This window comes from Ranitomeya variabilis, chromosome 7, assembly GCF_051348905.1.
Source record: "Ranitomeya variabilis isolate aRanVar5 chromosome 7, aRanVar5.hap1, whole genome shotgun sequence".
In the NCBI taxonomy this organism is placed as follows: Eukaryota; Metazoa; Chordata; class Amphibia; order Anura; family Dendrobatidae; genus Ranitomeya; species Ranitomeya variabilis.
In genome coordinates this window covers 49,439,656-49,467,446 of record NC_135238.1, presented here as the reverse complement: position 1 = coordinate 49,467,446, position 27,791 = coordinate 49,439,656, and the positions used below count along the sequence as shown (strand labels likewise).

The window sequence follows — 27,791 nt, the reverse complement described above, 5'->3', positions numbered from 1 at the left end:
AGGGTCACATACGGCAGCAGTGGCTTAGCATTGGGGTATCAGCAGGTTAAGGAGTTTGTGCAGGTTGGGAATAGATGGGGACCTTGCTGAAAATATGAGATGTGAAATGTGTCTTTGGCTGGAAGAAGTTGTCATGTTGGTTTGGGCCAGACGGAAAAGATGGGAAAAGTGAACGATTCCATCAGAAAGAATGTCCTCTGTTAGTCACCCTCTATAACTGTACTGTAATTCTATGTTCTGTAGGCCTGGTATCTACAACTAACCATCCATGTTGGTCTTTATATAGAGATTATTTTCAGTAACAGGGCAGTCATCTGCTGAGGTTCTCCTACATTCAATATTAGGGGGCGTCACCCAGTTGTAGTCAAGGTTACCTGGTTAGGGGCCCACTCAGAAGTTTGCCCCCCCCAAAAAAAAACCCTAGCTACACCTTTGCCTCCCACTATGCAATCACTGGGTGACAATATTTATTTTTAGGCTAGGCTTTCTAATGGAGCACTCCGCCCTTCACCATGTGGTGATTTTAATTTCATCTAGTCACATTTAGGTCCGACCAAACCATATATGTAGGCTTTGCTGAGAGAGGTGTCCACATTCACCCATGCATGCAGATATTAGCCTTAGGTAAGTGTTCACACTGGGGGTCAGGGACCCATTCGATTCATGAGATCATCTTGACGATGGTGAATGGGCTCACATTATTTGGCCAAATTTTGTGCAAAGTGTCTCGTGTTATTTTCCTAAATTTCTAAAGCCATTTTGCTGTTCACGTTTCACATATTTCACATTGACATGCTTTAACACGACTGAGTGTAACCATTTTCCTATTTTGATATGTTTGTTGTTTTTTGGTATGCATTTGTTCAGACTAGTTCTTGGTGTTTCAGTCAGTTTTCTTGTTATTTATATCCCTTTGCCTTGTCCTTCTGCTTTTGATCTGCTATCTCTTGTTATTGATCCTGAACTTTGACCTGACGTACGCCTTCATCTTTTCCCTTGGTTATCTGCGTACTCTCTTGGTATTGACCCTGGAACATCTGGCTCTTCTGCTTCACAGCCTGTCCGTGAGTAGTGACTAGCATCACAGTTGTATATTTTGAGGCTATCCCTTTAGGGTAATCTCCAATATATAGACCCAGCAAATTCAATTAAAAACTGAATAGATGCCACATTTAAAAAAGTTTTGTACATTGCACTAAAATAATGAAAAATTGCTGCTAAACTTTTAACCATTCTAACAAAATAAAAGGATGTTTGAAAAATTATGTTGACATAGAAGATATAAGGTAAATGTTATTTATTAACTTTTTTATGTAGTATAATTATATGGTTTATAGGCGTATACATTCAAAGTTTGAATATCACACATTTTTAGTTATTAAGTTTATTACTAACAAAGAACAAGACGTCAGAAAAAAAACTTTCTCAGAATAACTGGGATATGTTGAAACATTCCATCGTTATTACCACAAATTGACACATGTCAAATTCGAAAAATTTGGAATTGGTCACTAAAATGGTTAAAATGGCTACGTCCCAGTGTGATTTCTCTGATGTCTAACAAGTTGTGATTTATTAGAAACATTTTTCCCACTTTCTGAACATGAAGATCACATCTCTCCTGTATGAATTTCTCATGTGTAGCGAGGCTTAATTTCTCTTTAAAAGATTTCCCACATTCTGATCATGAAAATTGCTTCTCTCTTTTGTGAATTTTCTCATGGTGAGCAAGGTTTGATTTACCTGTAAAGCGTTTCCCACATTCTGAACATGAAAATGGCTTCTCTCCTGTGTGAATTATTTCATGTTGAATAAGATGAGATTTCTTAGCAAAACATTTCCCACATTCTGAACATGAAAATGGCTTCTCTCTTGTGTGATTTCTCTCATGTTTAGCAAGACGAGATTGTTTAGCAAAACATTTCCCACATTCTGAACATGAAAATGTCTTCTGTCTTGGGTGAGCTCTCTCATGCATAACAACATATCCTTTCTTAGTAAAACATTTCCCACATTCTGAGCATGAAAATAGCTTCTCTCCTGTGTGAATTCTCTGATGTTGACTCAGATAAGATTTCTTAGCAAAACATATCCCACATTCTGAACATGGAAATGGTTTTGCTCCTGTGTGAATTCTCTCATGTGTAACAAGATGTCCTTTATTAGTAAAACATTTCTCACATTCTGAGCATGAAAATGGCATCTCTCCTGTGTGAATTCTCTCATGGATAACAAGACTTCCTTTATTAGTAAAAGATTTCTCACATTCTGAGCATGAAAATGGCTTCTCTCCTGTGTGAATTCTCTGATGAATAACAAGACTGGATTTACTAGTAAAACATTTCTCACATTCTGAACATGAAAAAGGCTTCTGTCCGGTGTGATTTCTCTGATGAATAACAAGATTGGCTTTACTAGTAAAACATTTCTCACATTCTGAACATGAAAAAGGCTTCTGTCCTGTGTGAGTTCTCTGATGAATAACAAGATTGGCTTTACTAGTAAAACATTTCTCACATTCTGAACATGAAAATGGCTTCTGTCCTGTGTGAGTTCTCTGATGCATAACAAGATTTCCTTTAATAGTAAAACATTTCTCACATTCTGAACATGAAAATGGCTTCAGTCCTGTGTGAATTCTCTGATGCATAACAAGACGTCCTTTATCAGTAAAACATTTCCCACATTCTGAGCATGAAAATGGCATCTCTCCTGTGTGAATTCTCTCATGTTCAATAAGACGATATTTCCGTGTAAAACATTTCCCACATTCTGAACATGAAAATGGCTTCTCACCTGTGTGATTTCTCTCATGCATAACAAGATTTCCTTTATTAGTAAAACATTCCCCACATTCTGAGCATGAAAATGGCTTCTTCCTTGTGAGACCTCTTTTATTTTCCACATGTATTTTGTGACTTTTATTTTGTTTACCAGTCTGTGATGAATTAGTACATTGTACTTTGAAATGATCCATGTCTGAGATGTTGGCAAGGTCTTCATATGGGTCTTGTGCAATGCTACAATAATCTGCATTAAAATCTGAAGATATGAGATGTCTTTTGGATGTCCTCGAACAGCCATCTGCCAAGAATAAAACTGATTAGATTTTTTAACAAAATAATCTTAATACCTATATTAATCTAAATATATAAAAAAGTGAAAATAAAAAAATCACATACAAAATGTTAGATGTCGAGTTCCCATTGCTGCACATTGGGAATCTCAAACCATTTCTGCTGCGGTCTCCCATTCTCCTCCAGCCGCAGTGGAACCTGCTCAGCAGAGACATCGGTCTCAGAGTCTGGCTCAGCCTGATACTATGCAAATGGTTACTGCTGCCTTTCCAGGCTCAGCCTTTGTAGCCAGCACTGGTAGGCGGCGAGCAGTCTTTTCTGGGACTAAGTCCTGCTTTTCACACACTGAGCATGCCCACGGGAGGCTCTGTAGCAGCTCCTATTGGTCCACTTGAAAGGTACTGAAGAGCTGCAACTATTAAACTTTTGCATGGCCGCACGGCTATGCGCTAGTATCAAATGTGTTTGGCTTATGCCAGTGGATACTTTACCACTCTATACTTATGTGGTGTGAGGCTGTAGCTTTGGTACTGTACACTCAGGCAGGCAGCTAGCCTCAGTGGGGGCAATTAGCCGTTGGCTTAGCTTCTGGTTTCAGAGCAAGCACAACCATATTTAGGGTAATAGTTTTGTGTACAGTGCGACTCTGAGGCAACAGAGATCGCTTCCAGTTTATCACGGGGTGAAGCTTAACCCACGTGTGAACTCAGAGTTTATCCGCCGTTACTTTGCAGCAGATATTTCTGCACGGTGGACCCCGGGCTGCGAACGCACCTTGTAGCCACCTATCTATACTCGGTGCATTCCGCTAGCCCTAACACACAAAGTGCAAGGTGTGTAGCAAAGTTGTATTATTAACTGACTAAAGTGTAATTTACATTATGTGATGATTGCACAAAGAGTCAATTGTACTAATGTTCATTCCCAATCATTGGCCAGTGCAAACATCGAGCAATAAAATTTGGCAAAGGTCGCATATTTTACACTTGAACACAGCTCTCAGCAATGTCTCCTGCTTGCGAAGATCGCAGGCAGAGCAGGGGACAATGATGTGAGCTGTCTTCAGCACCCAGTGCCTGAGAAAAGTATGAAATGTGTCAGCTTTTCTCAGGCATGAAAAGTGTGATACTGATGTGGCACACGGTTGTCATACAAATGAAACACAAGGACACGGATATCATCGGTACTGGTTTTTCCAGTACAGGAAATATCAGGACGTGTGAAAGAGCCTCACATGCTTTAAATGCTATTTGCCTGCAGACTACCACTACACTTGCAGGTAAATAGCTCTTTTGTAGCTAACAGGTTATCTTTAAGGGTTCACTAACGCAGGCAGATATTAGCCTGTAACAAGCACTGATTCATGATATGGGAGCATCTTTCACACTTTTTCCCATAGAAAACAGATGAATGCTTGGCCGAACCTTTATGCCTATGGTGGATTTTGGAGAGACAGCAATCAGCAGACTCAGGTAAGTACCATCTATACTAACATCTCTAATTACATGTCTATGTCTGTGGTCTGGGCTGTTTTTGAATAATAAGGAATAACTGGTATCCATATTGAATCCTCTGGTGTGTATTGTGAAAATGATCTCTATTCTTTGGTGAACACTTCAAATCGACCACTGGCACCCCATCTTCCATGTGACAGAGTGAAGACTTTCTCATATTGCGTCATTCATATCTAGAGAAAAGCTCACTACTACTAGGTGGTGTCCGTCTCACACAATCGATGACCGCTACATGCAGAACAGAGGAGCCGTATGGTCTTGTACTGAGAAGTCATGGAGCAAATATAAAGATGGATAAGCCCAGGCAATTCTCTGCTTTCTCTTATAATATACTCCTGGCTGTGACTAATAGACAATTGCCTTAAACCAGTTTTTTCCAAGCTCCAGCTTGTTCAGTATGTTTAATAGGTTATTTAGGTTATATACACTGCTCAAAAAAATAAAGGGAACACTAAAATCCCACATCCTAGATATCATTGAATTAAATACTCCAGTTGTAAATCTTTTTTCATTACATAGTGGAATGTGTTGAGAACAATAAAACCTAAAAATGATCAGCGTAAATCACAACTAATATCCCAAAATCAAAGTAGAAAATGAAGTTACAGGTTGATCCAACTTCAGTGGAAATGCCTCAAGACAAGGAAATGATGCTCAGTAGTGTGTGTGGCTTCCACGTGCCTGTATGATCTCCCTACAATGCCTGGGCATGCTCCTGATGAGGCGGCAGATGGTCTCTTGAGGGATCTCCTCCCAGACCTGGACTAAAGCATCCGCCAACTCCTGGACAGTCTGTGGTGCAACGTGACGTTGGTGGATGGTGCGAGACATGATGACCCAGATGCGTTCAATCAGATTCAGGTCTGGGGAACGGGCGGGCTAGTCCATAGCTTCAATGCCTTCATCTTGCAGGAACCACTGACACACTCCAGCCACATGAAGTCTGGCATTGTCCTGCATTAAGGAGGAACCCAGGGCCAACCGCACCAGCATATGGTCTCACAAGGGGTCTGAGGATCTCATCTCGGTAACTAATGGCAGTCAGCCTACCTCTGACGAGCACATAGAGGACTGTGCGGCCCTCCAAAGAAATACCACCCCACACCATTACCCACTGCCAAAGCAGTCATGCTGAAGGATGTTGCAGGCAACTGATCGCTCTTCACAGCGTCTCCAGACTCTGTCACGTCTATCACATGTGCTCAGTGTGAACCTGCTTTCATCTGTGAAGAGCACAGGGTGCCAGTGGCAAATTTGCCAATCCTGGTGTTCTGTGGCAAATTCCAAGCGTCCTGCACGGTGTTGTGCTGTGAGCACAACCCCTATCTGTGGACATCAGGCACTCACACCATCCTCATGGAGTCTGTTTCTAACAGATTGTGCAGACACATGCACATTTGTGGCCGGCTGGAGGTCATTTTGCAGGGCTCTGGCAGTGCTCCTCCTGTTCCTTGCACAAAGGCTGAGGTAGCTGTCCTGCTGCTGGGTTGCTGCCCTCCTACGGCCCCCTCCACATCTCCTGGTGTACTGACCTGTCTCCTGGTAGCGCCTCCAGCCTCTGTACACTAAACTGACAGACACAGCAAACCTTCTTGCCACAGCTCGCATTGATGTGCCATCCTGGATGAGCTGCACTACCTGAGCCACTTTTGTGGGTTGTAGAGTCTGTCTCATGCTACCACGAGTGTGAAAGCACCACCAACATTCAAAAGTGACCAAAACATCAGACAGAAAGCATTGGTACGGAGATGTGGTCTGTGGTCCCCACCTGCAGAACCACTCCTTTATTGAGTGTGTCTTGATAATTGCCAATAATTTCCATCTGTTGTGTATTCCATTTGAACAACAGCATGTGAAATTAATTGTCAAACAGTGTTGCCTCCTAAGTGGACAGTTTGATTTCACAGAAGTTTGGTTTACTTGGAGTTATATTCTGTTGTTTAAGTGTTCCCTTTATTTTTTTGAGCAGTGTATTAAGCCCTTCATGACCCAGCTTATTTTGACCTTAATGACCTGGCCATGTTTTGCAATTCTGACCAGTGTCCCTTTATGAAGTAATAACTCAGGAACGCTTCAATGGATCCTAATGATTCTGAGGCTATTTTTTTGTGACATATTGGGCTTCATGTTAGTAGTAAATTTAGGTCGATAATTTTTGCGTTTATTTGTGAAAAAATTGCAAATTTGGTGAAAATTTCACAATTTTCAAATTTTGAATTTTTATTCTGTTAAACCAGAGAGTTATGTGACACAAAATAGTTAATAAATAACATTACCCACATGTCTACTTTACATCAGCACAATTTTGGAAACAAATTTTTTTTTTTGCTAGGAAGTTTATAAGGGTTAAAATTTGACCAGCTATTTCTCATTTTTACAACAAAATTTACAAAACCATTATTTTTTAGGGACCACCTCACATTTGAAGTTAGTTTGAGGGGTCTATATGGCTGTAAATACCCAAAAGTGACACCATCCTAAAAACTGCACCCCTCAAGGTGCTCAATACCACATTCAAGAAGTTTATTAACCCTTCAGGTGCTTCACAGCAGCAGAAGCAACATGGAAGGAAAAAATGAACATTTAACTTTTTAGTCACAAAAATGATATTTTAGCAACAATTTTTTTATTTTCCCAAGGGTAAAAGGAGAAACTGGACCTCAAAAGTTATTGTACAAATTGTTCTGAGTACGCCAATACCCCATATGTGGGGGGGAACCACTGTTTGGGCGCACGACAGGGCTCGGAAGGGAAGGAGCGCCATTTGACTTTTTGAATGTAAAATTGGCTCCAATCTTTAGCGGACACCATGTCGCGTTTGGAGAGCCCCTGTGTGCCTAAACATTGAAGCTCCCCCAAAGTGACCCCATTTTGAAAACTAGACCCCCAAGGAACTTATCTAGATGCATAGTGAGCACTTTGAACCCCCAGGTCCTTCACAAATTGATCCGTAAAAATGAAAAAGTACTTGTTTTCACAAAAAAATTCTTTTAGCCTCAATTTTTTCATTTTCACATGGGCAACAGGATAAAATGGATCCTAAAATTTGTTGGACAATTTCTCCTGAGTACACCGATACCTCATATGTGGTCAGAAACCACTGTTTGGGCGCACTGCAGGGCTTGGAAGGAAAGGAGCACCATTTTACTTTTTGAATGAAAAATTAGCTCTAATCGTTAGCGGACACCATGTCGCGTTTGGAGAGCCCCTGTGTGCCTAAACATTGGAGCTCCCCCACAAGTGACCCCATTTTGGAAACTAGACCTCCCAAGGAACTAATCTAGATGTGCGATGAGCACTTTGAATCCCCAATTGCTTCACAGAAGTTTATAACGTAGAGCCGTGAAAATAAAAAATCATTTTTCTTTTCTCAAAAATTATATTTTAGCTCCCATATTTTTATTTTCACAAGGGTAACAGGAGAAATTGGACCCCAAAAGTTGTTGTCCAGTTTGTCCTGAGTACGCTGATACCCCATATGTGGGATAAACCACTGTTTGGGCACACGTCAGGGCTCGGAAGGGAAGTAGTGACGTTTTGGAATGCAGACTTTGATGGAATGGTCTGCGGGCGTCACGTTGCGTTTGCAGAGCCCCTGATGTGCCTAAACAGTATAAACCCCCCACAAGTGACCCCATTTTGGAAACTAGACCCCCTAAGGAACTTATCTAGATGTGTGGTGAGCACGTTGATCCCCCAAGTGCTTCACAGAAATTTATAACGCAGAGTCGTGAAAATAAAAATTCATTTTTTTCCCACAAAAATAAGTTTTTAGCCCCCATTTTTTATTTTCCCAATGGTAACAGGAGAAATTAGACCCCCAAAGTTGTTGTGCAATTTTTCCTGAGTACGCTGATACCCTATATGTTTGGGTAAACCACTGTTTGGGTGCACATCAGGGCTTGGAAGGGAGGGAGCACCAATTGACATTTTGAACGCAAGATTGGCTGGAATCAATGGTGGCGCCATGTCGCGTTTGGAGACCCCTGATGTGCCTATACAGTGGAAACCCCTCAATTCTAACTCCAACACTAACCCCAGCACACCCCTAACCCTAATCCAAACTCTAGCCATAGCCCTAATCACAACCCTAACCCAAACACACCCCTAACCACAACCCTAACCCCAACACACCCCTAATCCCAACCCTAACCCTAACCACAACCCTAACCCCAACACACTCCTAACCCTAATCCCAACCCTAACCATAACCCTAACCACAACCCTAACCCTAACCCCAACACACCCCTAACCCTAATCTTAACCCTAATTCAAACCCTAAGTCTAATTCCAACCCTAACCCTATGGCTATGTGCCTACATTGCGGATTCATGTGAGGATTTTTCCGCACAGTTTTTGAAAAATCCGCAGGTAAAATGCACTGCATTTTACCTGCGGATTTACCGCGGATTTCCCGTGTTTTTTTGTGCGGATTTCAACTGCGGATTCCTATTGAAGAACAGGTGTAAAATGCTGCAGAATCCGTACAAAGAATTGAGATGCTGCGGAAAATATAACGCAGCGTTTCCGCGCTGTATTTTCCGCACCATGGGCACAGCGGATTTGGTTTTCCATAGGTTTACATGGTACTGTAAACGTGATGGAAAACTGCTACGAATCCGCAGCGGCCAATACGCTGCGGATCCGCAGCCAAATCCGCACCGTGTGCACATAGCCTAATTCTAACCCTAATTCTAACCCTAACCCTAATTGCCACCCTAACCCTAATTGCAACTCTAACCCTAATTCTACCCCTAACCCTACCCCTAATTGCAACACTAACCCTAATTCTAACCCTAACCCTAATTGCAGCCCTAACCCTAGATCCAACCCTAATTCTAACCCTAATTCTAACCCTAACCCTAGTTCTAACCCTAACCCTAGTGGAAAAATAAAAGTAAATATATTTTCTTTATTTTATTATGTTCCCTACCTATGGGGGTGATAAAGGGGGGGTATTTATTATTTTTTTTATTTTGATCACTGTGATAGACCCTATCACAGCGATCAAAATGTATCTGGAACGAATCTGCCGGCCGGCAGATTCGGCGGGCGCACTGCGCATGCGCCCGCCATTTTGGAAGATGGCGGCACCCATGGAAAAGACAGACGGACACCGGGAGGGACACTGGAGCTCGGTAAGTATGCGGGGGTGGGATCGGACGACGGGGGTGAGATCGGACGAAGGGGGTGAGATCGGACAGCGGGGGGAGCGGACAGGAGGACGGAGGGAAGTGGACAGGAGGACGGAGGGGAGCGGAGGACAGCAGAAGACAGGACGGAGGACAGGGGCGGTGGATCGGTGGCGGAGGCAGATCGCAGTCTCCAGCCATGGCCGATGATATTGCAGCATCGGCCATGGTTGGATTGTAATATTTCACCAATTTTCATTGGTGAAATATTACAATTGCTCTGATTGAAAGTGAAACATCACTTTCAACAGCCAATCAGAGCAATCATAGCCACAGGGGGGGTGAAGCCACCCCCCGGGCTCAAGTACCACTCCCCCTGTCCCTGCAGGTCCAGTGAAATTACAGTTAACCCTTTCACCTGACCTGCAGGAGGACGATCTGACCATGACGCATATGCTGCGTCACAGGTCGGATTGGCACAGGTCTTCATGAAGCATACGCTGCATCAAAGGTCGGGAAGGGGTTAATCCTGGAACCAGAGCCATGATGGATATAATATAAAACACTAAACTAGATACTTTGCCCATGAGGTGTTACTTGTGTTTGATGATCTATCATCTCAGTCTATTCTTAAATCCATATTATAGACACACAACCGGTTTTATTACAAACTGCTATATTACATTATCAGTCATATATAATCTGTATTTTAGCTGAATGAGGGAATCTATGGCCAAAACTGCTGAGAAAACACATAACATAAAACTTCAAGCCTAGAATTATTCGGTCTGATGAATGAGGAGAATGTGGCTCTTCTCTGCTTTATTTATCAGTGACTCCTTACTGGGGCAGTTACCTGTAGGAACGTCCTCTTTGCACCACTCATCATCCCGCACATTGTGTTTTCCTTTCTCCATTATGGCTTCAGCTTTGATATTCTTCAGATATTTGCCTTGATGTCAAAGCTGTGAAAGTAATAATGTAAAAGTCACGGATAGAAGGAAAACTCACATGGAATGTTCTAGATGGAGGATTTTACTATAAGCTCATGGGGCACCTGAGCTGCTAGAAGATTCTGACATCACCACATCCTATATCACTGGGGCTGCCCTCAGTCAGTACGGCGGTGTGTAGTGACAGAAGCAGGCGTCACTGTATGTGTACTGCATTACGGCAAAGTGATTTCCTTCATTATTTCATCTTCACACTTTGGATACACTAGCATTTCTATTTTCCATCATTTAAGGAATTATTTTTTCTGGAAATATTGTATTTTTGAGGTACATGCTATTTGTTTAGTGGGTTTGGAAGCAATTTAGCAGTTTTTTCTTTTTATAGCATTCACTTCTGATATACAGTGGGTAGACCCCTTTACATTTTTCACTCTTTGTTTCATTGCAGTCACTTGGTAAATTCAAAAAAGTTCATTTTTTTCTCATTAATGTACACTCTGCACCCCATCTTGACTGAAAATAACAGAACTGTAGTAATCTTTACAAATGTATTAAAAAAGAAAAACTGAAATATCACATGGTCATAAGTATTCAGACCCTTTACTCATTATTGAGTAGAAGCATGAGCAGCACGGTGGCACAGTGGTTAGCACTGCAGCCTTGCAGCGCTGGAGTCCTGGGTTCTAATCCCACCCAGGACAACATGTGCAGAGAGTTTGTATGTTCTCTCTGTGTTTGCGCATGGGTTTCCTCTGGGTACTCCGGTTTCCTCCCACATTCCAAAGACATACTGATAGGGAATTTAGATTGTGAGCCCCATCGGGGACAGCGATGATAATGTGTACAAACTGTAAAGCGCTGTGGAATATGTTAGCGCTATATAAAGATTAAGAAGCACTCTTTTGAAGCTAACACCCTTTTGAAGATTAAGAAGCACAGCCATGAGTCTTTTTGTGAATGATGCAACAAGTTTTTCACACCTGGAATTGGGGATCCTCAGCCATTCTTCCTTGCAGATCCTCTCCAGTTCCGTCAAGTTGGATGGTGAACGTTGGTGGACAGCCAATTTCAGGTATCTCCAGAGATGCTCAATTGGGTTTAGGTCAGGGTTCTGGCTGGGCCAGTCAAGAATGACAAAATAAACTAAAACATAACTTTTAATGTGTTTTTTTTTACTAAAAATAATAGATAAATCAAGACAAACCAAAAGTGATAGCTTACCAGGCTTGATAGAAAAAGGAGTCCTAACCTAAACTGGTAGGACCAGACATGGGAGCGGACTGCCAATGCAGGAACGCTTGAACTCCCACATTTGCAATCTTTCTCTCCCCTCATGATTCCCCTGAATGGGGGAGAAAACACGTAAGGAAATTCTACATGACTTGGTGGGTACAATTTAGTAGCCTTACTTGGGGAATGTCCTTGTAAGGGCAGGAGCACTGCAGGGGCACGAAAGGGGATATTAGAAACTCTCCACTTCTCCCCTCCGATTTATACAGCAGATTCATGGGCTCCTGCATATCTGCAAACCGCAGAAAAGAACTACAATGCTGGTGAGATCAAACCATTTATTATTGAGCGCTTAACTTTTAGCACTTTGCACTTTATCACTTTTGGTTTGTCTTGATTTATCCATTGTTTTTAGAAAAAATACACATTAAAAGTGATGTTTTGAACAATTAATAAATGTTCACTTGTTGCCTACTCCTGGCCTAATGGATATTGATCAGGTGCGCACCAAAGAAATAAACATATGACAACACACAGTCAGATGTAAACTCTCCTTGCTCAATCTATGGCTCAGCTCCAAAGGCTTTATTCAGTCAGGACACAAGTTTATATAACCCCTGTAAGGGAGGCTCGGTTAGCTTTAATATGGGAGTGATCGGATGCATTCCATTGGTTAGTGGGTTGGGCAATGAGCAAGTCCATGGGCGGATCCATGAGGTCATCAGGGTGGGTTGGTCCATGAGGTCATCAAGGTGGGCGTCACTGTGGGTGGATCCATGAGGTCATCAGGGTGGGCGTTATCTTGGATACCAGCACATGGCATGCTGATACAGGAAATGGCAGCCATCTTTAGGGTCTCACTTTGATCTGCGAAAGCTTAAGTAAGGTTAAACAATACACGTTATGGGTCATTTCTCTCAACCTCTTAAGTCTTGAGGTTAATTAAGTATTTGATCTTATAGCTCTCCTCAACAGTTTTAGTTTATTTTGTCTCTCCTGACTAGGTTGAATATTTATTTAGAGAAGACATTTAAGTGTGTCAAACAGACTGCGCTTTTACCTGATTTCTGCCAGTCAAGAATGGTCAGAGTTGTTCTGAAGCCACTCCTTTGTTATTTTAGCGGTGTGCTTAGGGTCATTGTCTTGTTGGAAGGTGAACCTTTGGCCAAGTCTGAGGTCCAGAGCACTCTGGAAGACGTTTTCATCCAGGATATCTCTGTAATTGGCCACATTCATGTTTCCTTCAATGACAACCAGTCGTCCTGTCCCTGCAGCTGAAAAACACCCCATAGCATGAAGCTGCCACCACGTTTTACTATTGGGATTGTATTGGGCAGGTGATGAGCAGTACCTGATTTTCTCCACACATACCACTTAGAATTATCACCAAAAAGGTCTATCTTCGTCTCATCAGACCAGAGAATCTTATTTCTCATAGTCTGGGAGTCCTTCATGTGTTTTCTTTTTAGCAAACTCTATGTGGGCTTTCTTATGTCTTGCACCGAGGAGAGGTTTCCATCATTCCACTCTGCCATAAAGGCCTGACTGGTGGAGGGCTGCAGTGATAGTTGACTTTGTGGAACCTTCTCCCATCTTCCTACTGCATCTCTGGAGCTCAGCCACAGCGATCTTGGGGTTCTTCTTTTCCTCTCTCACCAAGGGTCTTCTCCCATGATTGCTCAGTTTGGCTGGATGGCCAGGTCTAGGAAGACTTCTGGTGGTCCAAAACTTCCTCCATTTAAGGATTATGGAGGCCACTGTGCTCTTAGGAACCTTGATTACTGCAGAAATTCTGTTGTAACTTTGGCCAGATCTGTGTCTTGCCACAATTCTGTCTCTGAGCTCCTTGGCCAGTTCGTTTGACCTCATGATTCTCATTTGGTCTGATATGCACTTGTCAGCTGTGAGGTCTTATATACACAGGTGTGTGCCTTTCCAAATCAAGTCCTATCAGTTTAACTAAACACAGCTGGACTCCAATGAAGGAGTAGAACCTTCTCAAGGAGGACCACAAGGAAATGGACAGCATGTGACTTAAATATGAGTGACTGAGCAAATGGTCTGAATACTTATGACCATGTGATATTTCAGTTTTTCTTTTCTTTATTAAATTTGCAAAAATTTCTACATTTCTGTTATTTTCAGTCAAGATGGGGTGCAGAGTGTACATTAATGTGAAAAAAGAATTTTATTGAATTTACCAAATGGCTGCAATGAAACAAAGAGTGAAAAATTCAAAGGGGTCTGAATACTTTCTGTACCCACTGTAAATGTCATGTTAGAGGAGTCGTTCACCCCTTTTGTAATATTTACATACAGCACAGTATGGCATATACTAAAGAAATAAAACATGCTCATCTACCGATCTCCAAGTTTTCCTTTTTAATATGCACGGCTATTGTCACACCTACAAATCACAGCAGCTCCAGCGAGAGTGGTCATGACTAGAGACAGGGCCAGCTCCAGGTTTTCATGGGCCACGGGTGAAAGAGTCTCAGTGGGCCGCTTTAACACATACCACAATTCATGATGCACAGATACGGCAGAGAAATATAGGTATAGTACAATGCCATAGATTTCACTTCTTACATTACATGAGTGATATCTATTGTAAATTCTACAATAGCTCAGAAACAGGATAGTATAGTCTTCCATACAGTATTATGGGCACCACATAGTGCTCCTTACAGAATAATGTGCCCCATATATTGCTCCATACACTATTATGGACACCACATAGTGCTCCATACAGAATGAGCACCATATATTGCTCCATACAGAATAAAGGACCCCATATAATGCTCAATACAGAATAATGAGCCTCATATATTGCTCCATATAGTATATAACAGGCCCCATATATTGCTCCATACAGTATAATGAGCCATATATTGCTCCATACTGTATTATTATTTATTTATATAGCACCATTAATTCCATGGTGCTGTACATGAGAAAGGGGTTGCAAAGTTATAGATATCGTTTACAGTAAACAAATTTACAATGACAGACTGGTACAGAGGGGACCCTGTCCTTGCGGACTTACATTCTATGGGATAATGGGGAAGAGACAGAAGGTCGGGTGGTGACGCAGCAACTCTGGTGGAGGTGACGCGTCAGCTCGGGTAGTGGTGAGGCAGCAGAATGGTTATTGCACGCTGTAAGCTTTCCTGAAGAGATGGGTTTTCAGGTTCCGTCTGAAGGATCCGAGGGTGGTGGATAATCGAACAAGTTGAGGCGTGGAATTCCAGAGGATGGGGGATATTCGGGAGAAATCTTGGAGGCGGTTGTGTGAGGAACGAATAAGTGTAAAGAAGAGTAGGAGGTCTTGGGCAGATCGGAGATTACGTGAGGGAAGATATTGGGATATTAGTCCAGAGATATAGGGAGGGGACAGGTTGTGGATGGCTTTGTAGATCAGTGTTAGTAGTTTGAACTGGATTCGTTGGGGAATTGGGAGCCAGTGGAGTGATTTGCAGATGGGAGAAACAGGGGAATAGCGATGAGAGAGGTGGATTAGCTGGGCAGCAGAGGTGAGGACAGACTGGAGCGGTGCAAGAGAGTTAGCGGGGAGGCCATAGAGGAGGGTGTTGCAGTAATCGAGGCGGGAGATGATGAGGGCATACACAAGTGTTTTAGTAGATTGTGGGCTGAGGAAGGGACGGATTCTGGCAATATTTTTGAGTTGGAGGTGACAGGAGGTGGCAAGAGTTTGGATGTGCGGTTTGAAGGACAGGGCAGAATCGAGAGTTACTCAGCGGCAGGGGATTTCAGGTGCGGGAGAGAGCGTGATACCGTTTACCATAATAGATAGATCAGGTAGGGGGATGCACGAAATGGGGGAAAGATGATGAGTTTGGTTTTGTATACACTGAGTTTTAGGAAGCGAGAGATGAAGAAGGAGGATATGGCTGATAGAAACTCCGGGATTCTGGACAGCAGAGAGGAGACATCTGGGCCAGAGAGGTAGATTATTATTATTATTTATATAGCACCATTGATTCCATGGTGCTGTACATGAGAAGGGGTTACATACAAGTTACAGATATCACTTACAGTAAACAAACTAACAATGACAGACTGATACAGAGGGGCGAGGACCCTGCTGTTTTTGCGGGCTTACATTCTACAGGATTATGGGGAAGGAGACAATAGGTTGAGGGTTGCTGCAGCTCCGGCATTAGTGAGGCGGTAGCTTCAGTAGTGATGGGGAGGCAGCGTGGTCAGTGCAGGCTGTAGGCTTTCCTGAAGAGATGGGTTTTCAGGTTCCGTCTGAAGGATCCGAATGGGGTTGATAATCGGACGTGATGGGGCAAAGAATTCCAGAGGATGGGGGATATTCGTGAGAAGTCTTGGAGGCGATTGGATGAGGAGCGAATAAGTGTGGAGGAGAGAAGGTGGTCTTGGGAGGACCGGAGATTACGTGAGGGAAGATATCGGGAGATTAGTTCAGAGATATATGGAGGAGACAGGTTATGGATGGCTTTGTAGGTCAGTATTAGTAATTTGAACTGGATACTATGAGGGAATGGGAGTCAGTGAAGAGATTTGCAGAGGGGGAAGCAGAGGAGTAGCGAGGAGAGAGATGAATTAGTCGGGCAGCAGAGTTAAGGATGGACTGGAGAGGTGCAAGGGTGTTAGCAGGGAGGCCGCAGAAAAGGATGCTGCAGTAGTCAAGGCGGGAGATGAAGTGTTGTCTGAGTGTTGTCCGCATACAGGTGGTACTGGAAGCCATGGGAATTTATGACTTGTCCTAGGCCAAGGGTATAGATGGAAAAAGTAGGGGCCCTAGAATAGACCCTTGAGGGACTCCAACACAGGGCGGGATGAGGAGGAAGTGTGGGAGTGGGAAACACTAAATGTGTGATCGGAAAGGTATGAGGCAATCCAGGACAGGTCAAGGTATTTGATGCCAAGGGAAGAAAGAATCTGTAGCAGTAGGCAGTGGTCGACTGTGTCGAAGGCAGAGGACAGGCTGAGAACGAGGAGGATAGAGAACTGTCTGTTAGCTTTGGCTGTGAGTCATTAGTAATTTTGGTCAGGGCAGTTTCAGTGGAGTGGTCAGGGCAGAAGCCAGATTGGAGGTTGTCAAGGAGAGAGTTAGATGAGAGGTGGGAGGAAAGTTGAGCATGTACATGCTGCTCAAGGAGTTTTGAAGCAAACGGGAGCAGTGATATGGGGCGATAGCTGGGCATAGCAGTTGGGTCAAGGTTAGTTTTTTTTTGAGGATGGGTGTGATGGTGGCATGTTTGAAGGCAGAGGGGAAGGTACCAGAAGATAGCGATAGGTTGAAGAGATGGGTTAGTGCTGTAATGAGCATGTTAGTGAGGTTGGGGAGCAGGTGGGAAGGGATGGGGTCAAGTGCACAGGTAGTGAGGTATAATTTGGAAAGGAGGTGAGTAAGCTGTCCTTCAGTGATGTTGGAGAGGGAGGTTACTAGGAAAGGGCAGAGATCTGGTAAGTGGAGTGGGTGAACAGTAAATGTTTGCCTTGTTTGGTCGATCTTGTTTTTGAAGTAGGTGGCAAAGTCCTCGGAAGAGATGAGGGGAGTTGGGGGTGGCAGTGATGGGCAGAGGAGAGAGTTGAATGTGCTGAACAGTTGTTTTGGTTTGTAGGATAATGAAGATGCAAGGTTTGTGAAATAGGTCTGTTTAGCAGAGGTGAGGGCTAATTTGAAGGCAAGTGTAGCTTGTTTGAAAGCAGTGAAGTCATCTGGCAGGCGTGTTTTCTTCCAACGCCGCTCTGCGACCCTGGATGCTTCTCTGAGTTTTTTGGAGAGATTGTTATGCCATGGTTGCCTATTGATTTGTCGCACTTTGCCATGCATGAGAGGTGCGACTGAGTCTATGGCTGATGTGAGGGTGGACTTATAGAAAGCGGTGGCGCTGTCCGTGTCGTGGAGTGAAGATATAGAGGAGAGGAGTAGAAGAGAGTCTGAGAGTCTGTGAGTGTCTAGGTGTGCGAGGTTTCTGCGAGGATGTGTTAATGGCTGGACATAGAGGGCGGGTGAGGAGGTCAAGAATGAGAAGGTGAGTAGATGGTGGTCAGATAGGGGGAAGGGAGAGGTTGTGAGATTAGATAAGGAACAGAGGAGGGTGAAGATGAGGTCTAGTGTATGTCCGTCTGTGTGGGTGGCTGTGGAAGACCACTGAGTAAGTCCAAAGGAAGAAGTAAGGGCCAGGAGCTTGGAGGCTGCTGGCTGGCGTGTGTCAGTAGGGATATTAAAGTCACCCATGATGATGTTGGGGGTGTCAGCAGAGAGAAAGTGAAGAAACCAGGTGGAGAATTGGTCAAGGAAGGCAGTGGCTGAGCCCGATGGTCAGTATATGACAGCCATTTGGAGATTAGAGGGAGAGTAGATACGGACAGAGTGAACCTCGAAAGAAGGGAGGACAAGGGAGGGTGGGGGTTGGGTAGGGTTTAATGAAGTTTTTTGAGAGAAAGAAACCCACTTTTCCGCCATATCTGTTGCCCGAGCAAGGAGTGTGGATAAATTGGAGGCCACCGTAACAGTGCAGCAGGGAAGGCCGTGTGTCACGGGGGTACTGGGTAGACTACAGCTGATTACCCGGGCCCCTGCAATATCCCTCAAACTAGGGAAACCTTGTCTGTCCCTCTCCCAGAGTTTACACTGAAGGTGTGCATGTCTGGGCCGCCAGGCCTGACCCTGAGTCCTGTTTCAGTACTAAGCTGAAACCTCCACCCACCACCCAGTGATAAGACCTCTCACCAACCCCTACAGAAAGCACAGACAGGGAAAACTAAAAAACGCACCACACAGGAAAACACTATAATGTGCACAGGGCAAAACAATACAAATATAGGAAGGAGAAATATAACGAAGGATAATACACCACCAGATGCAATATTTCCTCTCCTAGACCACCACTCTAGACCGAGATCACCAGGCACAAGACACAAGCTATAATCGGCGACGCCCAAAGCCCAGCAAAACTATTTAAAGGCAATGGGCGTGACTAAGCCTCCAACCCGAGTAACAGCCAGATTAACCCCGGACAATCTGGATCAATCTAGCCGGTGCCACTGAGCATATAGTGGACGAATGAGGAATTACCGCTGTCTGTCGGATGCCCTAGTGTGAACAGCGTCCGACATGACAGTACCCCGCCTTCTACACGGGACCCCAGGGCCCTCACGACTTATAGGACCCGGCTTGTCCGGATGGCGGCGGTCAAACATACTGACCAGCCGGTCAGCATGTATATCTGAGGCTGGTACCCAAGACCTCTCCTCCGGCCCATAACCACGCCAGTGTACCAGGTACTGTAACGTGCGGCGCACCACTCGAGAGTCAACCACCTTGGAGACTTCAAACTCTAAACTGCCATCCACCAAGACTGGAGGAGGCATCGGCGCCGCGTCCACGGAACCCACCACATTTTTTTAATAATGATCTGTGGAACACGTTGTGAATCTTATATACCGTAGGGAGCTCCAATCGGTAGGCAACCGGGTTAATGATGACGGCGACCCTAAACGGACCAATAAACTTAGGACCCAATTTAAGGGATGGTATTTTGAGTCTTATGTTTTTTGTGGACAACCACACCCAGTCACCCACACTCAGGTCCGGACCTGGCACACGTTTACTTTCAGCCACACGTTTGTACCTTGCACCCATGCTCAACAGGCGCTGTTTCACTTTCCTCCAGACGGAAGACAGTTGTGCTCCTAACAGGTCCTCCTCCGGGACGCCGGAAGAGCCCCCGACTCAAAGTACAAAATTGAGGATGGTGCCCGTAAACACAAAAGAACGGAGACTCCCCAGAAGATTCCTGGCGGTGATTATTTATGGCAAACTCAGCCAAAGGAAGGAACGTCGACCACTCCTCCTGGTTGTCAGAAACAAAACAGCGTAAGTACTGCTCCAAATTTTGGTTCATACGCTCGGTCTGACCATTTGACTGAGGATGAAATGCCGAAGAATGTGACAACTTGATCCCCAGCTGTGAGCAAAATGCTTTCCAAAATTTTGCCACAAACTGAGTACCCCTATCAGACACGATGTCAGACGGGACCCCGTGAAGTCTGACCACCTCCTGCACAAATACCTGAGCCAGAGTCTTTGTGTCTTTGCCTTCGTTGCCTAACGCTAAGTGCGACATTTTTGAGAACCGATCAACAATCACCAAGATGACCGTGTTCCCAGCTGAGAAGGGCAAGTCCGTGATAAAATCCATGGAGATCTCCGTCCATGGCCTACTGGGTACCTCGAGAGGAAGTAGTGTGCCAGCAGGACGGGAGCGGGGCGTCTTAGCCTTAGCGCACGTGGTGCATGCTGACACGTATGAGACCACGTCCTGTCGGATTTTGGGCCACCAAAACCGACACGACACCAACTCCAAAGTACCCCTAACCCCTGGGTGACCAGCCAGGACAGCATCATGATGCTCTGCCAATATCTTTAGGCAAAGAAGGAGCGGTACAAACGATTTGTTAACGGGAAGTTCTGGTGGTACTTCCTCCTGAGCCTTGGCAATCTCAGCCTCAACCTCTGTCGTGAGAGCCCATACCACTACACCTTTTTGGAGGATGGGTACCGGTTCTTCCTGAGGTTCTCCCCCCGGAAAACACCTGGACAAAGCATCCGCCTTAGTGTTCTTAGACCCAGGTCGGTAAGTAGCAAAAAAGTTGAACCGCGTGAAAAACAATGCCCAGCGAGCCTGCCTGGGGAACAGACGCTTGGCTGACTCCAAATAAAGCAAATTCTTATGGTCGGTAATAACAATAACCTGGTGAACCGACCCCTCCAAAAAGTGTCACCATTCCTCAAAAGCCAACTTGATAGCCAACAACTCCCTGTTGCCGATATCGTAGTTACTTTCGGCGGGCGACAGTTTCTTGGAGAAATAGGCGCATGGACGCAACTCGCTCAAGGATGAGGCTTGAGACAGCACCGCCCCCACTCCAACCTCAGACGCGTCGACTTCCACGGTAAATGGTTTTGATACATCCGGTTGCACCAGAATGGGAGCTGAAGCAAAACTGTTCTTCAGAAACTTGAATGCACGCACAGCAGGCTCAGACCAGGTGGAGAAATCGGTACCTTTTTTTGTCATGTCAGTGAGCGGTTTAGCAATGGTAGAAAAGTTTTTGATAAACTTTCTATAATAGTTAGAAAACCCAAGGAACCGCTGGAGCGCTTTTAGGTTATCAGGCCTTTCCCAACGCAGCACCGCTTGCACCTTAGCGGCGTCCATTTTAAACCCTGAAGCAGACACAATATAACCCAAGAAAGGCAACTCTTGAACCGAAAATACACATTTCTCAAGTTTTGCATAGAGCTTATTTTCCCTGAGTAGCTGTAACACCTGCCTCACATGCTCTAAATGAGTATCACAGTCGCATGAATAAATGAGAATGTCATCTAGGTACACAATAACGAATTTCCCCAGAACATGCGAGAACACATCATTTATGAAATGTTGAAATACTGCAGGCGCGTTTGTCAACCCAAATGGCATCACCAAATTTTCAAAATGACCCTCAGGAGTATTAAAAGCTGTCTTCCACTCATCACCTTGATGGACTCTTATGAGGTTGTATGCCCCCCTGAGGTCAAGCTTGGAAAACCACTTAGCACCAGCCACCTGGTTGAACAAATCAGGTATCAGTGGCATAGGGTATGGATCACGAACCGTAATCTGATTTAACTCCCTGAAATCCAGACACGGGCGTAGTCCGCCATCTTTCTTTTTAATGAAGAAGAACCCCGCTGCCACCGGCGAGGATGAAGGCCTGATGTGCCCTTTGCTCAGACTCAAGCAATGTAGTCTTTTAAAGCTTGCCTCTCAGGACCAGAGATGTTGAACATCCTTGCTTTCGGCAATTTGGCCCCTGGTTTAAACTAATAGTACAGTCATCGGGGCGATGTGGTGGCAATTCTGAGCAACCCTTCTCTGAGAACACATCCGCGAAATCCAGCAGTGACTCAGGAATGCTACGAGTCACAGCGGACACACATGTGGCCAGGCAATTCTCCTGGCAAAATCCGCTCCACTGAATTATGTCCTGAGTTTTCCAGTCAATAACCGGGTCAGTGGCGGACACTGACAGCTTTGGGCCCCTGTGCAAGAAATGTGTCTGGGCCCCCCTCCCTGCCCAGCATCATACCTCCCAACTTTTGAAGATGGGAAAGAGGGACCAAGCTTGTGGCGCGCAACGTGCGCCGCGGCAAATTTTAGGCCACGCCTCTGGCCATACCCATTCATAACTAGTCACACCCATATCCACGTCCCAACCACACCCATTTAGCACTGCTGATCACACTTTCATAAAGAATAATTATAAATAAAAAAATATGGCCACACAGTGCTCCATACTGTATAATGGCCACACATGATGGTCAATACTGTATAATGACCGCAGATAATGCTCCATACTGTATAATGACCGCACATGATGCTCCATACTGTATAATGGCCACACATGATGCTCCATACTGTATAATGACCGCACATGATGCTCCATACTGTATAATGACCGCACATGATGCTCCATACTGTATAATGGCCGCACATGATGCTACATATTGTATATTGACCGCACATGATGCTCCATACTGTATAATGACCGCACATGATGCTCCATACTGTATAATGACCACACATGATGCTCCATGCTGTATACTGACCGCACATGATGCTCCATACTGTATAATGACCCCTCATGATGCTCCATACTGTATAATGACCGCACATGATGCTCCATACTGTATAATGACCGCACATGATGCTCCATACTGTATAATGACCGCACATGATGCTCCATACTGTATAATGACCGCACATGATGCTCCATACTGTATAATGACCGCACATGATGCTCCATACTGTATAATGGCCGCACATGATGCTACATATTGTATATTGACCGCACATGATGCTCCATACTGTATAATGACCGCACATGATGCTCCATACTGTATAATGACCACACATGATGCTCCATGCTGTATACTGACCGCACATGATGCTCCATACTGTATAATGACCCCTCATGATGCTCCATACTGTATAATGACCGCACATGATGCTCCATACTGTATAATGACCGCACATGATGCTCCATACTGTATAATGACCGCACATGATGCTCCATACTGTATAATGACCGCACATGATGCTCCATACTGTATAATGACCGCACATGATGCTCCATACTGTATAATGACTGCACATGAGGCTCCATACTGTATAATGACCGCACATGATGCTCCATACTGTATAATGACCGCACATGATGCTCCATACTGTATAATGACTGCACATGAGGCTCCATACTGTATATACTGTGCACTGTACTATGTGCACATATATAGTGTTATATACACTGAGCACTGACCATTATAATATACTATATTATAATGTGAGTTCCTGCAGCCTGGTCAGTGCTCAGTGCACATAACACTATATATGTGCACATAGTACAAATATATATCTGATATATAATGTGGGATGTCCTGGAGCCGGGCTCAGGGTCACACAGTGCAGGGTGAGGATCACTGTGACTAAGGCTAGGGTCACATTGCGTTATGTGACCGCGTTTAACGGACTACGTTACACCGCGGCATAACGCGGTGTTAACGTAGTCCGTTAACGCCGCCATAGCCTGTAATGGTGAGCGCATCGCTAGCGCACGCCCACATTGGGCGGGCGCTAGCGATGTCGCGTCATTTGAGTGACGGACCTCGGGCGCTGCTTGCAGCGTCCGCGGCGCGCCCGAGGTCCGTTCCTCGCTAGTGCAGATCGGGGATCTGCGCTAGCGGGGACGCCGAACGCGGACCCTAGAGAAGCATTGCGTTAGCGCAATTCGCTAGCGCTATGCGCTTAACGGATTGCCCTAACGCAATGTGAACCTAGCCTTATTGCTGCAGCTTCAGCTTACATGCAGATCGGGTGACGCTGGAGCCGAGACCTTATCTGTATGTAAACTTAAGGTGGTGCAATAAATCTCACAGTACAGAGAGATCCTCTACAGAAAGCAGATAAGAAAGCAGGAGTGAGATGAAGCCCGTCACATACCTCCTGCCCGGGACCCCATGGCTTTCTACTAACTTCATCTCTCCTCTCCGGCGCGCAGGTGACGTCAGATCAGCAGACACACAGGCTCCTGCTGTGTCTGCAATAGGAAGATGCCGGCCGGCACTTGTACACTGCTAATACAGTGCGGGGCCTGCACCCGTGCACCGATCTACTGCAGCAGCACAAAGCCGGGCCCCTGTATGTCCCTGCCTGCAAGGGCCCCCCTCCACCTCCGGGCCCCGGTGCGGCTGCACCGGTTGAACCGGCGGTAGGTCCGCCCCTGAACCGGGTTGTGCATAGATAACCATGGAAAACCCAGAACCATTTGTGCAGGAAGATTACTGAGCACCCTACATGTAACCTGCTCAGAATGTAGGACCCCAATGTGGAGTTTCACCTCAGCCACAAACTCAGTAATCTCCCCCTGTGGGAGAGGGGTAGCATTGATGGTGACCACCCGGATAGGATGAGGCAGTTTTTCGACCATGAACCCGGCCGTGCGCGCAAAATCTTCATCAATGAGATTAGTGGCCGAACCACTATCCACAAAAACAGTGATTGGCAGCTCTCTGCCAGCGACCATAACTCTGACAGGGAGCATACATTGAGAGATCACCATGGAGGATATGCATAAGCTCAGATTGGCCTCCTCCACACCCTCTGAGCTTAGTAGTTTTCCGCCGTTGCGCTTTTCTTAGAAAACAGAGGACAAGCATTTACATAATGCCAATGCCCCTTTCTACCACAGCAAAAACAGGCTCCCTGCTTCCTGAGCGAGGGGGCTCGATGACGTGACACCCCTGCGATTTGCATAGGCTCCGTGGGCTCACCTGCAGCAACCTCACGTGCACCTACGACCTCTCCCATAGGCGGCGTCTCTAGCGCCCCCTGACGCAAACGCGATCAATGCGGACAACAAGACTCGTGGCAGACTCTAGAGAAGCAGGAGTCTCATACATCAGAAGGGCTTGTTTAACCCTTCTCGAAACCCCATGTACAAACCGACTCCGCAGCGCAGGGTCATTCCATTGTGTGTCCAACGCCCAACGGCGAAATTCAGAACAGTAATCCTCCGCAATTCGCTCCCCCTGGTGGAGAGCGCGTATTTTAGATTCTGCTAGGAGCAATCTGTCAGGATCATCATAAATGAGTCCAAGAGCAGAAAAAAAACTCTCCACTGAGTTAAATGCAGCTGAATCAGATGGTAATGAAAACGCCCATGCTTGGGGGTCTCCGTTCAGTAATGACAAAACCAGACCTACACGCTGAGCCTCATTACCTGAGGAAACCGGGCGCATACGAAAATATAATTTGCAAGCTTCACGAAAAACAACAAATTTACTGCGTTCCCCAGCAAACCTCTCAGGTAAAGGTATCTTTGGCTCTGCAACTCTACCTGCAGTTTCAACTTGCACATTAGATTCCACCAGACCCTGTTGCTGAACTGCCCCCTTCAACTCAGTGACCTGTACGGACAACGCCTCCAACTGGCGGGTTATGGAAGTCATGGGATCCATGACATACAAAATTTATTTTGGGCCGATTATAATGTCACGGGGGTACTGGGTAGACTAAGGCTGGTTACCCGGGCCCCTGCAATATCCCTCAGGCTAGGGAAACCCTGTCTGTCCCTTTCCCAGAAGTTACACTAATGGTGTGCATGTCTGGGCTGCCAGGCCTGACCCTGACTCCTGTTTCTGCTCTAAGCTGAACCCACCACCCGCCACCCAGTGAAGAGACCACACACCAATCCCCACAGAAAGCACAGACAGGGAAAACTGAAAAACGCACCATGCCGTAGACACACAGGAATACACTCTAATATGCACAGGGCAAAACAATTACAAATATAGGAAGGAGGAATATGACAAAGGATTATACACCACCAGATACGATATTCCTACACCAAGACCACCACTCCAGACCGGAATCACTAGGCACGAGGCTCAAGCTGTAATCGGCGACGCCCAAAGTCCAGCACGACTATTTAAAGGCTGTGGGCGTGACCCAGCCTCCAACCTGATTACCAGCTAGATTAACCTCGGGCAACCTGGATCAAGTCTAGCCGGCGCCACTGAGCGTATAGTGGACGTATGTGGAATTACCGCTGTCTGTCGGATGCCCTAGTGTGAACAGCGTCCGACATGACAGGGTCATGCGAGTTTTTATATATTTGTTCTACCTCCGAGTCCTGTAATTTAATGTCTAAATCTTTTTCCCAATTAGAGATAAAGGCTCGCTTAATGGAAATTGTGCTAATTAGAATCTCTTGATAAATTTTAGTTAGGACTCCTCTTGGTGGGTTATGCTGAGCCAATAGTTTTTCAAAAGTCCTCAGCTCTCTGTGGGGTATTCCCAGACTAAGGTAGGATTTTATTGCATTCTTAAGCCTATTGTGATGGAGAAAATTAAAGTGGTAGCGAGGGAACTTTATTTGCAACTCTGTCAATGGGAGTAGAGCTCTGTCTGCCATGAAGCACTCCAAGTCAAGTCCTTAATTGTGTGTAAGAAGTCAAAATTTAAAGTTGTGGAGCTATCTAGGTAGAATCCTGGAAGGTCCATTACTCTGGCCAGAGGAGACGGTAGTGGCATTAATAACGGGAACTGTTTCGACCATGTCCGAATTATGTTTTTGGAAATTGCGTTTGAGATTTTTAGGTTGTTAATGAACTCTTTAGAAGCATGGAGTATTGTTGAGATAGGAACTGGGACTCAAGTGTCTGCAATCTGCGTCCAGAGCTTGTATCGACTATCAGAGATAGCGTCGCTGCAGAGTGATATTTCCCTTTAGATTTTGGCAGTGAAAGTGTATAAGAGCTAATTCTGGGTTTGGAGTCTCTCCAGATATATTTCCCAAAGATTGAGCGAACCTTTAAGAAAAATGTGATGTAAACAGTTATTGGAAGCATTATCATATCAAAATGTAGCTCAACTTAGGGAGTATAAAATCTTTTAAAATGTTTTTCCTACCTATCCAAGAGATAAAAGGGGCCATCCATGTTTTAATAAGGTCTAAGGTGGCGTTGAGTAGAGGAATATAATTAAGTGAGAATAGTAGATGCCAATGTGGGCTAATTTTAATCCCCAGATATTTAATGAATTTCAAGTTCCACTTTATGGGGAAATTAGTTTTAATGTCCCGAATGATGGTGTGTTCTATATTTATACACATCGCCTCGGACTTCTCTAGATTGATTTTGAAGTTTGAAAGCTCTCCAAATCTTTAGAAAATTTCTAGTACCGCAGGGATTTCTTTTTTGGGATTAGTTAGTGTCAGTAATAAGTCATCAGCGAAAGCTGCTACTGTGTGCGATGTCCCATTAATCTGATCACCCTCTATTTCTGGATGCTGTCTGATGCCCTGAATTAGAGTTTCGATAGATAAAATAAATAAAGCTGGTGAGAGGGGGCGGCCTTGTCGCGTACCGTTTTTAATTTCAAAGGGAGGGAAGAGGTCTCCATTCACACTCACTTTTGCAGTAGGAGATCGATACATTCGAAAATTAGCATTTGCTAATCTTAATGGGAATCCGAATCTCTCAAGAGTCACCTGCATGAAAGTCCAGTCCACCCTGTCAAACGCCTTCTCAGCGTCCGTACTAGAGATGAGCCACCTCCCTAGTGTTCGGGTTCAGTTCGTCGAACAGGGAGATGTTCGACGAACTGTTCATCGAACGTTCGACGAACACTGTCGAACCCCATTGAAACCATTGGCACACAAACACAAACACATACAAACACATGGAAAACACCTTAAAAGGTGTCCAAAAGCTGACAAACTGCTCAGAAGACACAACAAACACATGGAAAAGTCACAACTACATATACATACTATACTATA

The 27,791-nt window shown here is 44.9% G+C and overlaps 1 protein-coding gene across 2 annotated transcripts in view; it reads right to left on the bottom strand.

The window, feature by feature from the left end:
- Nucleotides 1-1,282: 1,282 nt before the first annotated feature.
- Nucleotides 1,283-27,791, bottom strand: part of LOC143785887 (uncharacterized) — a 55,717-nt gene continuing 29,208 nt past the window's right edge. Inside the window, exons 2-3 of one of the 2 annotated variants that reach the window (XM_077275028.1) lie at nt 10,580-10,688; nt 1,283-3,084 (exon numbers count right to left, since the gene is read on the bottom strand). In XM_077275028.1, the coding sequence (XP_077131143.1) occupies nt 1,685-3,084; nt 10,580-10,640 (1,461 nt within the window). In that variant the 5' untranslated portion in view covers nt 10,641-10,688 and the 3' untranslated portion in view covers nt 1,283-1,684. Of the gene's footprint in view, nt 3,100-10,579; nt 10,689-27,791 lie in introns of both variants that reach the window. The other variant, XM_077275027.1, reaches the window with a different exon arrangement.